The 14,625-nt window shown below is 45.5% G+C and overlaps 1 protein-coding gene across 2 annotated transcripts in view; it reads left to right on the forward strand.

Annotated features, from left to right (window-relative positions):
* Positions 1 to 14,625, forward strand: part of CSMD2 (CUB and Sushi multiple domains 2) — a 518,793-nt gene that overhangs the window by 244,926 nt on the left and 259,242 nt on the right. For both annotated transcript variants that reach the window (XM_065421846.1, XM_065421845.1), the window contains exons 7-8: positions 6,992 to 7,079; positions 8,226 to 8,350. In XM_065421846.1, coding sequence (XP_065277918.1) covers positions 6,992 to 7,079; positions 8,226 to 8,350 — 213 coding nt within the window. The remainder of the gene's footprint in view (positions 1 to 6,991; positions 7,080 to 8,225; positions 8,351 to 14,625) is intronic.

Below are 14,625 nucleotides of genomic sequence, written 5' to 3' on the forward strand. Positions count from 1 at the left end.
TCTTTCAGAGAAATTGTTGCTTTGCTGAACTGTAGCCATGGATGGCTGCCAGTTTCCAACTGGCTAGTTAAAACCTGCAAGTTTCACATGACCCATTGGCGGCAAAATGTATTTCACATCTTTAAACATGTCTCTTGTGTGCCTAGAAATAAAAATGGGAAATAATTTTATAAGTCCTGGTGCAAATTGTATTGCATTGAATGATGATGGAACATTTTAATGTGAAATTTTACATCTGCTGCATATTGCCCACTTCCCCTAAAATTAATTGGACATCTTTCTTTTAAACATGCTTTTTTTAAATTGCTTTGGAGAATAAGCAGAAGAAATGTAGCTTAAAGCTGAGCCTTCACTTAGGGGATTATGTTTTAGGAGTCGCTTTTCTGTCACCGATACTAATTGAGAGAGAAACTTTTTTCAACATCGGCAGCATTCCCGAAGCTGTGGAGTAGCGTAGATATTGTGTACAATATGAGTATTTTGTCCTTATGTAACTAGCATGGGAAAGCATCTTTTCTAGAGCATCTTTCTTTCCTCTGCTGCCTAAATATAAAAATAACAGAAGTAAGTTTCTCTGATCTTTCAACAGGATATTCCTAAACTTTTGCTGCTGAATCTTGTTGGAAAGAATTGTGTGCAGTAAGGGCATTTTCCAACTTGCTTAGATGAGAATTAAAAGAATTTCAGAGGCGCTGAGTAGAACCTAGATTCCAGCCAAGTCACTGGGAGCTGCAGGGTGTTCATCACTTGTGAAAAACAGCTCACTTAATTAGGTGCTTAACTATCCATTTTAGGGTCTGGTTCTCCATTACCCTGTACCTTGTGCAGTCATTTACACCAATACAAAGTGAGTGCCATACAAACGTACATCATCGCCGTTCTGATTTGGGAGCATTCTACAGACGCATTGCACTGGGGTAAGTGACTGCAGAAGCAACAGAGCATCAGACTCTGGATTTCTAGCAGTAGGCATCCAATTTTGAAAATATAGGTTGAAGGGAGGAATACTATAAATGTGTCTCTTGTAAATTGCGAGTAAATTCAGTTTCTCATAAAGTCTGAGATGGTTAGAAGCTGGAAACATGTGTGACGCTGGATTTCTGGTTTCCTGGTGTTCAGAAGAGGTATCTGGAACCGTTCATTTACTTTGATCTATTCTAGAGAGAGAGCAGATAGCAGTGACATGTGGGTTTGGAAGACCCTTGTGTTCTGGGGTAACCAGATATGGCGTGTAGCACACGGACACCTTTTCGCGTAAACACAGACTAAAATTGCAAGCTCCGTTTGGAGATTAGCAACAAAACACACGGTTTGAAACCATCCAGACAGTGGTGTCTCCATTCCATGGGTCCCAGGAAAGACATGAAGCTGAAAGTTTCCAGAACCTCGGTGGAAGTGGCCAGCACCTCACAATATCAAACCCTTGTGTCCTAGATCCTTCAAACCTGCTAGCACCTGCATAGCTTGAAGCATGTGAATAGTTCTATGCCTGATCCTGAACCACTGATGTCAGTGGGATCCACTCACATGCTTAAAGATACCTAGGTGCCGAAGTGCTTTCTTGGATCGGGACCACAGTAAGCATTTGCTGTGTTGCTATCAGGGGATCATCTCTTTATATTTGAGAAGTAAATTCTTCTCCCTGTTACCGGACAGAGGTTTGCATGGGAGTAACTGGAAGCAGAGTTTGCCTCTTAGGGTATTTCTGGGCTGGGAAAAAAACGTATTCTTAATGTGGGTTAGTTAGCTTGGGTTAAAACAGCAGGGAAGCCACTGCAGAGTGGCTTTTAACGCAGGCTAGCAGCTCAAATCAGAGCCTGTAGATGTGTGTCTGCACAGCAGCTGGGAGACAAACTCGTGTTGGCGGGCTCATGTTTGCGCCCTAAAAATAGCTGGGGCTGGAACTCGGGCTCTCAAGCCTAACTCCAGCCTGAATGGCAGCATCTACACCGCTATTTTCAGCACGCTAGCGTGAGCCCAGCTGACACAAGTCTGTCTGCCTAGGCTTGGATTCTCACTCCCAGCTGCAGTGTGGACATAGTCTAGAAGAGCCTGGGTGTGAACTCAGGCCAACCCAAGTTAAAAGTGGAGCTGCTTTGTCTTCACTGCTATTTTAACCCAACTTAATTAACCCCAAGTTAAGAATACCCCCTTTTTTCAGTGTAGTCATACCTTAGAAATCATCCAGCTTAATTTGTACCTCTTCAGAACACATGATGGCTACTGAAATCCTATTTTAAAATAGAAGAGCTTACTTGTATCTCTTCTCTGCTTTCCTTGCACTGAGAAACTTTCGGGGGGGAGGGGGGAGTTATACCTCTCTATTAAATACTTCTCTTTTATCTTGTAGCTCATATTAAACAATCCTAAATTCAATAGAAAGCTGCCCCCAGGAGAGGCATCAATGAAATTCCTTTATTAACGTGAGGGGGAAAATTGAGGATCATCCTCTTTAGCTCTTCTTTCAGTAGAAGGAGTAAATTACTTTGGCAAACAATGCAATCACAATTGGCTGCTTCTGAATAGGGGATGGAAAGAAATTAGAGTTGGCAAAAGGAGAAGAAGAGGGAAGGAGGGGGAGAAGAAAACCCCCACAACCCTTTGGGGAAGAAAACTCTCGAAACTGTAATTTATAAAGTCAACAGTTCATTAAGACTGAGGCTTATCGTTTCCCCCGTAACCTTGAAGAATTCATTGACAACGCCAGAGCCCGGAGCTCAGCTCAGTCAAACCTCTTGTAAAATGAAAGCAGACCTGCCAACAAATTGTCAGCATGGCAAATATGGTTTATAGCCTCGCGCAGGGTTAAATCAAGGCATTTCTCTCTATTTAAAAATAAATAAATAACAGAAGAGGGAAGGTTTGTGCATTATAGTCAGAAGCAAGCGTTGTGGGTGAGCCATCCAGTGCATCCTCTCCCCTCCTCCTCTCTCACTCCCACGTTTACATTTATAATATCCCAACTACCAGGACATCCGGGTGACTTTTCTCTCTCCCCCTGCTCCCTATTTTATCACCCGACCTGCTGGCTTATCTGTCCTTTACTAAGTGGATATTAATAACATGCTAGCATAGAGGGAAATAACCATTTCCAGGAGTCACCGATGTGATGGATAGTTGACTGTTGCTCCTCTGGTGCCTTTGGGTTATACGTGACTCAATTTGGTGCCCCACTTCCTCGGGTCAATTCCGATGGGCCACTGGGCTCCAGTTGCATCGCCATCTCGTATGGGGCTTAGTACGTTCAATGGAATGGATTTGAAATAAGTAACTTTGGAGGATACGTGGATAATGTTGTTGTCTTTTTAGAGAGCTGCAAGGAAGACGATGGGGTAGGGCGGTACGTGCTGGCTGTGTTGTTGGAATCTGCTCTGCAAGATGCTTCGAGAACTCGAGTGCTTAAATGCTGACCCATCCCCAGTAAAAGTATTGGAAACCATGTGACATATACACTGTGTGCATATCTGCACAACAATGCATTTTTGGTCTGGGAAAAGGTGTAGGAAGGAAAGAAGAAATCGTAGCCTTTATCACCTTGAACACTTGTGATTTGTACACTGCAAATATGGTCAACACCCACTCTCCCCCCGGGCCTTAGACCATTTCTTTTTCATTGTCGCGACATCTCTGCACATACATGAAAGTTAGGCCCAGCAGATTTGCCTTGAGGTGGGTAATTCATATCACATGGGTGCAGGGAGGCAGAATAGAATTAAGAAAAATCAAGTGACTTGATTGACCCACCCTACAGACCTCTCCTTTCCCAGAAGTGATTCATTATTTCCAACACTTCCATCACCCCACTGGGTAACACTGATGGATGATGTCATTCCCACAAGTACCTCGTCCATCTTTAAAGAGCTGATGTCCTGCTCAAGAGTCCCTCTGGGAGGCAGATATTTGTTGCTGGTTTTGTTGTTTGTGAAATGTTTCCAGTGAAAATAACTCCTTTCCTAAAACATGCTCCCTTGTTCCTGGATTCTGGAGGACATTTTACCCTGACCTTTCTGTTTGTTTGCTTTGGCAGAGGCCATCCAACCCCTTCATTGCTGGAGCCCCATATCCACCTTTCCTTGCTGCTGATTCCAGTTGATTTTCCAAGGACACACAAAGCACTTCCAAGGTGCGCTGCATCGTAGCAGATCAGCAGCCCAGGAATGCATCTCGTTTAGCAGCACATGGTACATTTAGCAGCCTGATTTTCAATATAACATAAGTATCACTTGCATGGTATTAAGACAGAAAGAGCACATGTCTGGCTGGATTGCCTCTGTCTGAGCCACTGTGCTGGGTTGCATTTCAGTGCATCCCTCAGTTGGCTTCAGGTCTCAAAGAAATTACCCTTTGTCATTCAGCTGGTTTTCCAGGTTGCGTACGTGTTCTATTCTAAAGCTTCTGCTCCCTGTTTCAGACTATCAGAGTTGTGCAAAATGTTTGCACCAAAATGCAAAGTGCTTTCCTAGTTCGGGGTTTGCTTAAGACTGCGAAATTCAGGCCAGTTGCCTTGATATCTTTCTTGAAACTGGCAGACCCCTCCAGCAACTCTGGGCCCTCTTTATGATTTCAAATCCAAGTTACACCACATTCATTTCCATTGAAATCCAGGTAAAACATGGAGCTTTCATCTGTGTTTTGCTTTGAGGATCTGTGTGTGTTTGAGTATGATGTTCAGAGGGGGAGTGGAGGATTGGTGGTACAAATTCTCACATCTCATAACCAAAGGAAAAATTTTCACAAATCTCTGTGAAGGAAAAACCACTGGGTATCTGGCAGCTCTGTTAACTAATGGAGGTGCCCATTCAGGAAACAGGTTTTTTTTTAATGGCTGCCTACATTATCAGATGATTCCTGTCTAATCTGACACTGTATTGCAAATATATATGGCATGATCTTCTTCTCTAAGGAGGAGTTCCCTCCAGCTTCTCCACACATTCAGACTCCCCCGGATATATAAAAGGTGGCAGCAAATTTTGTTGTTATAAAACATAGCGAACAGGAAATAAAGCGTGGACCACTGTATTGCTGCTATTTCTTTTGCTTGTTTCCCTGGCTGCTCTGGCATCCCTGAGCCTGTGAGTACGAATTAATCAGAGAGTTCTGAGGATGCCCTGGTACCCACAAGGTTGGAAAGACGCTTCTAAGAGAGATTGCTCCTAAAGCCTGTGAAACATGGCACTTAGAGACAGCAGGACACCACATCTCCCCTTGTGGTTGCGTAGCTCCTGCAGTGTGTCAAAGGAGTTGGGTGGTGCAGCCTGTACTAAGATCCTAGCAAGCATCTGGGTCCTGAAGATAGGCAGGCAGATGCCGTGTTGGGGTGAAGGGGGCAGTTTAGTGAAAGGATTGTGGCTGAGGCAGAAGGTGAAGAATCTATTTTATACATATTTTAAATCCTTGTAGAGCAGCAGTGGCAAAGAGTGTAAGATGTCAGGATTAAGGAGAGGGAAGAGAAGGGCCTTGTTCTTCATGCCTCTCAATGAAGGCATGGCATTCAGATACTACGGGGATGAGCTGTGTAGAAAATCCTTTAGAAAGAGAGATGTTGTGTCTGCCTTGGCATGCAGCTGAGGACCTCCACCCCGCAAAGTCATGCTCCTGTAGCACTGGAACCAAAGGGGAACCTGTATTTGCTCTAACAATATTAAGGCTTCCAGCATGTGTCAGCCGCAGCTCCTTGTAAGGCATTGGGATTGAAGCTTTGAACCCCTGGGAGCAGATGGCTCCTTCCATCCGTCTGAGAGCAGCGGTGTCTCACGCACTTGGCAAGCGCAGTACCTAACGACAAAGCGGGGTTTAACTGTATAGTGAAAAATTGCTAAATGGAGCTTACTTGCCTTTAGCGTACTCAGTGGTCCGTGGGGCCATGTCTCCACAGACAGTGCATGTGCATCTATTGTTCCATAGAAACGTTCCCACACCCCCACACCTTTTCCAGCGTGCGCAGTGTCCCGTGGCACTAACGCTGCGGGTACACTCATGCCGTGTGAAAGGCGTGCTTTCCATCGGATTGCCATCCAATCTCGAGTGCTCTGAAGGTGTGTAACCGAGGGGATGGTTTGGCTTCCTTTCATTTAGTGAGCTAGGCCGAGGCAGGATGGAAGCATGCTCATTTATGTTTCATGCTTCATCGCTTCAGCATCATTGCCGAGAAATGCCACATTCTTTCCCTGCGTCTTTTCCTCTGCGACGTGAGAAAATTGAATCATATAGACTTCAGCCACTCCATGACAAAACTGTCCCTTTTCTGATATTAGTGTGCATGAAAAAAAATTTGTTGGTGGTTTTCAAAATGTAAAATTGAAATCAACATATTGCCAGAGCTCATTTGATCCTCGTTGGGAACCATCCATGTTTTATCCATTCTCTGAGTCTATGCTTGTTTGCGCCATTTGACAGATTTGCGGGAGGAAATGGGAAAGGGGTCAAACGTACAGATGTGTTTATTCAGTGCTGATACCTCTTGTTTATAAGCAGCTATATCAGGTTGCTCCATAAAAGTTTTCATATTCAAACGTAATGACTTACTTTAAAACTTTAGACTGGCTTTTATTTTGGGCGGTTTGTATCACACATCCACCTTTTATTGAGTTGTTTTCTTTCACCGGCACCAGTCAGATGGGAGTTTGATGGGCACTAGGGACACACCTTGTCATGCTGCAGGTGGCCTTTTTAACAGCGGTCTTTGGAAACGTTCTCTTTAATTGGTATAATTTTGCAAAATGCAAGACTTCTTTTACAATGGTGCGTCTGTAGTGTAACGAAGAGAAAGCCATGTTGCTCACTGGCATTGAGCAGAAAAACATGGTGCATAAATTGAGCTGAAATGACTTCAGTTACGCTTGTTTCCAAATTAAAACAAAACAAAAAGCTAATGCATTCCAACTAGCAATTACCCATTTTCTCTTCACATCCACCTACCCCAATACAGTCGATATAAGATGATGTTTTCCTGTGCTATTCTATCTCTGTATGTGCTGTTTTTGCTTTGTAGTAACTCAGGTTGGTGTGTCCCAGGGACATAATATGTGTCCAGACCCTGGGATTCCAGAGAGAGGCAAAAGAATAGGCAACGATTTTAGGTAAGAACCTTGTATGTGTTTCTTCTGCATGCAACGAAGCTACTGTTCATAACCACCATATGGGCTTTGTGTGTTGTATACTCTTTCTTTAGCGACCCACTGTACACCAATAAATGGTTTATGTCTGAAAATCTTGCAGTGATAAGTGACATAGAAAAATTGTGTGTATGTGTGCGTGTGTGTGAGAGAGAGAGAGAGGGTGTATAATCAGCCTTGTAACCAAGCTTTTGCAATCAGGATTCTTTGTAATTCATTTTTTCCTGTTGGTTAAGTGCAGCAAGAAATGTTTTAAACAAACAAACAAAAGGCCCTGTTTTACATTAGCATGAGTCACCGCAGGGCTCTGTCCATAGAGGCTTCTGAGACGGCTTCCCAGAACGCTATGTCGACCCTTTGTCAATAAGCATACGTACTGTTGGATAATTGTTCTCGTCTAACGGTTAAAACAATGCCTTTGTCCTACTTTAGTAGCTGGCCTTCATGTGAAGTGTGCAGGAATAAATCAGCCAGCTGTTAGCAATGACAGATCAATAGTTAATCTTATTTCTCTGTCGATTGCTATTCTGTTCACTAAAAATGTCTAACCTGAAACCATCAAGTTCCCTGAAATCCACAAAATGGATTTGTGAGCAAGGGAAGAAAAGGGGCTGCAAACAGAGTCCTTAAATACTATGTGCCAGATTCTCAGCTAGTGTAAATCATCACCACTTCATTTTTGTGAATTGGGCTGCACTGGTTTACACCAGCTGAGTCTCTGGCGCTAAAACGGTGGAATTAACAAATGTTTCCAGTACTAGGTGATTTTTTTTTCTTATTTATTTTGTCATTTATAAAAATGCTGAGCATGTAATGAATTAGGGCGCGAACCTATGCTTCTGCACTGAGGAAATGTCTCCTGAAGTCATGTTGAAAGCTCTGGCCTCCTATTAGACTATAATTGCCTTAGGAAATGAGCTCCCAACACAAGCAAATGCATGAGAAAAGATACTGACCATTGTTCATCCCATCCTATGCCCTGGAAGCCAGAGAACTATTGTTATTCACATTATGGCGAATCACTGAGGAGTCAAAGAAGGCAAAGGACAAACACTGTTGCTTTGTTAGTTTCTCCAATGCTAATTAGCTCCCTTTGGTTCTGTCTACTAGGTTAGGATCCAGCATCCAGTTCACCTGTAATGAAGGCTATGATTTACAGGGGTCCAAGAGCATCACCTGTAAGAAACTGAGTGACATGATCGCTGCCTGGAGTGACCAGAGGCCGGCGTGCAGAGGTGAGGGAGGATTAGGAGTTAACCTAGCTATGGTGATGGATGAAAAATCCAGTTTCGTAACCCTCCATTCTATCCTTATGTTTGTGTTTGATAAGGCCTTGGTCTTTCCACTTTCTCCTTTCCTTATATCGGAATTCTTTATCCACTCTCAGGAGTGCGGTTGGTAATGGCCTTTAAAGGGATGCTCTCACGTTGCTAAGACCCAAAGGAGTCGTGTATCTTTTGGCAAAGCCGATGCAACTCTTATCTGTGGAGTCTTGCAGTCTCTTCACTCTCTTCTTGTTTGGCTCACTGCTCGTTCACCCTGCAAAGAGGGCCCCGGAGTAGGTGCCAGGACTCCTGGTTCCACTGTCTAGCTCCAGGGCAAGTTGGCAGCTGCCAGGGACAGCGAAAACTCCCTAAAACTGAGGGGGGGGGCTTGGGCACCCAAACCATGGCCCCGCCCCCTGCACGGCCCCTTCCCCCAAGGCCTTGCCCCACGCTGCCTCGTCCATCCAGGAGCTCACCCCCCACTCACTCCTCCCCCCTCTGTCGCTCCCCTTACGCCAGGTAAAACGTGGGAGGGCATAACCCTCCCACTTTTAAAAGTGAAAGCCCATGGCCCCCCGCGCCCCCATTCCGGCACCCCTGGCAGCTGCCCTCCTGCCAAGTGCGGGGCATAGTGCCTGCCTAGCTCATGGAGTGGCTGTTAGGCTTAATTATTTCAAGCTTGTCAAGTGCGGTGAGATCTTTGGTTGCGAGGCATTAGGACAGGGCCGGCTCTACCATTTTTGCCGCCCCAAGCAAAAAAGAAAGGCCGCCTGAACTACCGAAGCAAAAAAAAAAAAAAAAAAGCCACTCGGCCTGTGCCGCCCCAAGAATGGACGGAGTGCCGCCCCTTAGCATGTGCCGCCCCAGGCATGTGCTTCCTCCGCTGGTGCCTGGAGCCAGCCCTGCATTAGGGGAGAACAAAATATTATTGTTAAGGGGAGAGGCCAATGCCATCCGCTCAGCCCAGTGGTGGAAAACCCAGTTTGGTCACAGAAATTGGCCCCACTTTCCCAGGGGGTCATTAGAAACAGCAAGGGGAAAAAAATTAAAAAGATGGAAGCTGTGCACAGTCCCCGGATGGGTGTCGCTTTCAGAATAGCACCTCTGATACCTGGGCAGCCTGGCGCTGCTGAGGCTGGCATTAACTGAGCAGTTTGTGCTGCCTCCATGGTACCGGGGTCACTCTAATTGCTTCCCTCTGGTGCATGTGGTTTTCTCTATGGGAGGTTGTATCCTTAGAATGGTTTCCCTCTAAGTTATCAGGTTCAGTGGTGATGATGATGATGATGATGATAAAGACATCTTGTTAGGTCTCTAGCAGAAAAGAACTATCGCCACATAAGTGTGCACCGCGGGGGAAGGTCACTGATCTTGCTTCTTCCCGCAGGCTATTTCCACAAGGCCTCATTGACGACACAGCATTCCCCCCACCTCCCCTTTCACGGGAGCCTGTTGCAGAGAGATGACTAGGAAATGGCATTGTCTAAACAGGTCCCCTCCTCATCGCTGGAAGAAATACAAGCCCAGGGCTTGGTCGGCCATTGCATTGAGCCTGGGCCGCCATTTACACTAGTGCGAAGTGGGGACATACCACCAGCAAATCAGAACGGTTGTGTTTTGCACTCCCTTTGCACGGGTGCGAATGGCAGCAGGAGATGCTGGGCAGTGGCGAATCAGGCCCCCAAAGTCAGTAGGTAATATAGTTTAAGATAGGATGAGTCCCACTCTATGGGGAAAGTCTGGTGCGCGGGGGAAGCGGGGGTAAATGACAGCCCCTCATAGCCCAGTTGTGAAGGGTCTCCTAAGAAGTGCTGAGCGAGTCCCACTGATGATGGTAGGAGCTGAGCTTGCTCAGTGCTTAGCAGGATTAGGCCTTTGAGGTCAGCATTGTAAGCGGCTTTTGCCTTATGTGCACACTGTTGCACTTTGTGGCGCAGTGATCTCTACACACCCTGGCCCATTTCCCTGCTAAATGCTTAGTCGTGACTGGATGAAATTACCTTTTCCCCCTCCACACACACATCCTTTTACACACACACACACACACACACACACACACACACACACACACACACACACACATATATATATATATATATATATATATATATATAGTAGTTGGGATGCAAAAATCACATACCTGTCTCTGGTGTGACAGCGATATATCAATACTGCACTCAGAGCTGGCTGGAACATGGAAAGGATTTTCCATGAAAAATATCTTTAAAAAAAAACAAACAACTTTTTTATCATTTTTTTTTTTTTCAATGAAAAACGGAAACCAGAAAAGAATTCTGCTTGGTTTTGGATTTTAAAAATCGAGACGTTTTTGTTGCGATACCAGAACATTTTCAAAGAAGCAAAACATAGCTATTTTTCAAACTGAACATTTTTTGTCAACAATTTTTAACCAACTGTAATTTCAACAAACTTGCTAGTGTGCATGTGTACCACTGCCATTCACTGGTGAGAATGGGAATGGCTCAACTGTGTTTCATAGGCCCTCTACTGATGTATGTACTGAGATACCACAGTGTTGAGTGTGTTATAAACATTTAGAGGTAGTAAAGGCTTGTCTCCTTTAGCTCAAGAAGGAGGGTCTTGGACTTTTGGAGCAGGAGGACTCAAGTTCTATCCCCACTGAATATGTTTCTGAATATGTTCTGAATCTGCAGCATGCTGACAGCTGTGAAGCTGTAGATGGGCACAGATTTGTTGCAATACCATTAACGTGGCTGCAGATATTACATGTTAATTAATTAATTAATATGGGAGGGATAGCTCAGTGGTTTGAGCATTGGCCTGCTAACCCCAGGGATGTGAGTTCAATCCTTGAGGGGGCCACTTAGGGATCTGGGGCAAAATCAGTACTTGGTCCTGCTAGTGAAGGCAGGGGGCTGGACTCAATGACCTTTCAGGGTCCCTTCCTGTTCTATGAGATAGGTATATCTCCATATATTATTATATTATATTATTATAGAGAACGGTTAAATAAATAAATAAATAAATTCCAAGTAAAGTCAACCCGATAGTTTAGATCTTAAATGATCACTATGCCTGGAAGGACATGAGAATGGCTTGTCTATTTGCTGTCTTTAGTAGCTTCCGAACAGTTAATAAATGATGACTTGACTTGACTTTCATCCCAACCAGAATGTCTGGTATTTTGTCTGAACCACCAGCTTCTGTACCTGAGGCTCTTTCCTTCCATAATTGATAGCTCTCTGCACACTGCCCTTTACACTTGCCATTTCAAAAGTAATGGACCGTGCTGTAGTATCTTTGAAGGCTGTTTAATGCTCATAGGCTACAGAATTGCCCCCCTTTCGCACTAAGTAATATCAGCTGACTCACTGAATGTGGTTGGTTGAGTTCATCCAATGGTATTGCAGTGGGTAATGTATGCTTCGTTTACACTTGGGACTGTTAACCCACGGAACTCACTGCTAGAGCATAACATTAGAGCCAAGAGTTTAGCAGCATTTTAAAAAGAATTAAGTATTTATATGAACAATAAAACATTCATAGTTACATTAGATGAAATATTTATGAGGGATATATAAACCCTCATGGTTTCAGGACATAAGCTAGCCACTAATTGCCTATTGTTGGGGGGGAGGGGGAATCTTCCTTATAGCCTAATTTTGGCAATTAATTGATCTTTGATTATTAGCAGGTAAATATGCCCAATGGCCTGTGATGGGATGTTAGATGGGGTGGGATCTGAGTTACTACAGAGAATTCTTTCCTGGGTGCTGGCTGATGAGTCTTGCCCACATGCTCAGGGTTTAACTGATAGCCATATTTGGGGCCGGGAAGGAATTTTCCCCCAGGGCAGATTGGCAGAGGCCCTGGAGGTTTTTCACCTTCCTCTCCAGCGTGGGGCACGGGTCACTTGCTGGAGGATTCTCTGCACCTTGCGGTCTTTAAACCACGATTTGAGGACTTCAATAGCTCAGACATAGGTTAGGGGTTTGTTACAGGAGTGGGTGGGTGAGATTCTGTGGCCTGCGTTGTGCAGGAGGTCAGACTAGATGATCCTAATGGTCCCTTCTGACCTCAACGTCTATGAGTCTATTCCATAATTTTTCATTACTCTGGACCTGCCTACACATATAAATTATACCGCTTTAGTTATACTGGTATAATTAAAATAGTACACACACACACACACACACACACACACACACACACACACACACACACACAGTGTGAGCACAGTTATATCGGTTTACAAATACTTACACCAGTATAGTTAAATCCTGTATCAGAAGGGGAGTAAGTGATATTGGTATAAGCACTTTTAAACCATTAGAACTGAGTCCTCATTAAGGCTTTTGTTGGTATAAAACTAAATTTGAAAAAATCACCCCACTAAGTGAAATAGTTATATTGATAAAACTTCTAGGTGTCGACTAGGCCTACGTCTCAGAGATAGTATCTGGTACTAGACACTATTGGATACAGAATATTGAGCTAGATAGACCATTGTTCAGATCCAGTTTGGCAATTCTGATGTGACTTGAGCCTTTGTTTCTAAGGGTATGTAGTGGGGCGACTGCCCCACTCCCTGAGAGTGTGGGCTGCAGCAGGCCAGTGCGCCTGCGCAGACGGGCAGCCAATTGGAGGAGGGCTTGTTGGGAGCCAATCGGGGCCCAGATTGGAGACAGCCAATCAGGACCAGGCTCAGCCCTATAAAAAGGCTGCTCAGGGAGAGGAGAGTCAGTCTGTTCCAGACCTTAGACAGGGGAAGGTCAGTCTCCAGAGCTGGGAGACTAGCACCGCGGACAGCGCAGTGCTGGCCAGGCTCAGGGAGCTCTAGCCTGCCAGTCTGCAGGCCCTGAAGGGAAGGGCCTAGCGGGTGCAAGGGGCTGTAGGGGAAGCGGCCCAGGGAAGTGGACAGACAAGGGGAGAGAAGGAGGACAGCGAGACTGCCACCAGAGGGTCCCTGGGCCGGGACCCAGAGTAGAGGGCGGGCCTGGGTCCCCCCCTTGCAGTGCACCCAGTCATCGGCTGTGGGGAGCGGCCATTACAGACTACACCAGATCCCTGACAGGAGGGATTAGACTTTGGGGTGTGTGGTTGGACATGGTGGCTGGGGCGCAGAGAGACTGCTGATCACCCCCGCCCCCCGGAAGGGGGTGTGGATGGACAAAGGGGCACTGCCGGAGGGCAGTGGTCCTGAAGAGGACGCCGTGAGCTGGTGAGCGACGTGGGCTCAGACGCCAACCAAGGGCGAGACACCGGGCGGGACACCACCAGGAGAGGGCGCTCCACTGGACTGAGCTAATTCCCAGAGACAACCAGCAGGAGGCGCTGGGTGGTGAGTCCCAACCCTGTCACAGGGTATGTCTATGCTGGAGCTAGAGGCTTAAATTCCAGCTTGAGGAGACGTACCCCCACTAGCTATGATTAAGCTAGCGCACTAAAAACAGCAGTGTAGCTGCTCTGGAATGGGGTGGTTAGCCCATTCCATCACCCATGCAGCCACAGCTACGCTACCCTTTTCAGCATGCTTGCTTAATGAGAGCTAGGGCAGGTATGTCTACACCTCCAGCTGCAATGTACACATACCCTAACAGATGAGACTGGAAAATGTCCACACACTGGGGAAGTTAGGATTTGGATCAGAGTCTTAACTTCATGATTCGGACTTATTTTCAACAATAGAACAATGACCCTGGGGAAAAATGGATCCTAGTAATAAAGACTGTCCTGAAATTAGCGATGCCATATATGCTAATGAACCAGCTCGTTGTCCTTCTGTGATCAGCCCCACAGAGCATTCATTCCAAACAGAGGCAACGGGACATGAGGCTGTTTGTATTTTTAAGTAGTAGTCTCCATTGTTGTTACTTCCCCTGCATGGAAGTGAATGCCTCTAATATGTGTTATTGTTTTAGGATATTTGATTGAACGGCAAGTCTCTGATGAGTAGTATTTTCCCAGCAATGCTCATAAGTACTCCATTGTCTAACCATCAGCAAAAAATTGACTATTGTGTTGTGCCTGGGGATGCTTCAGCAAGACACATAACCTCTACCCAGTTATTATTCCCTTTATGTATGTAAACTCCTCTGTAAGTATCCACTTTCTAGATTCAAACCACCAGGGGACACATTCAGCAGAGGTGCGTGGATGGGGGCTGTGTTGAGAGGCTGCTCTGTGGGCTGTGACGAAAAGAACTGTTTCCATTGCTTAGCTCAGCATGCAGCGGCATTGGGGCTGGCCTACGGGGACAGCTC

This window comes from Emys orbicularis, chromosome 23 (genome assembly GCF_028017835.1).
Source record: "Emys orbicularis isolate rEmyOrb1 chromosome 23, rEmyOrb1.hap1, whole genome shotgun sequence".
NCBI classification, from domain to species: Eukaryota; Metazoa; Chordata; order Testudines; family Emydidae; genus Emys; species Emys orbicularis.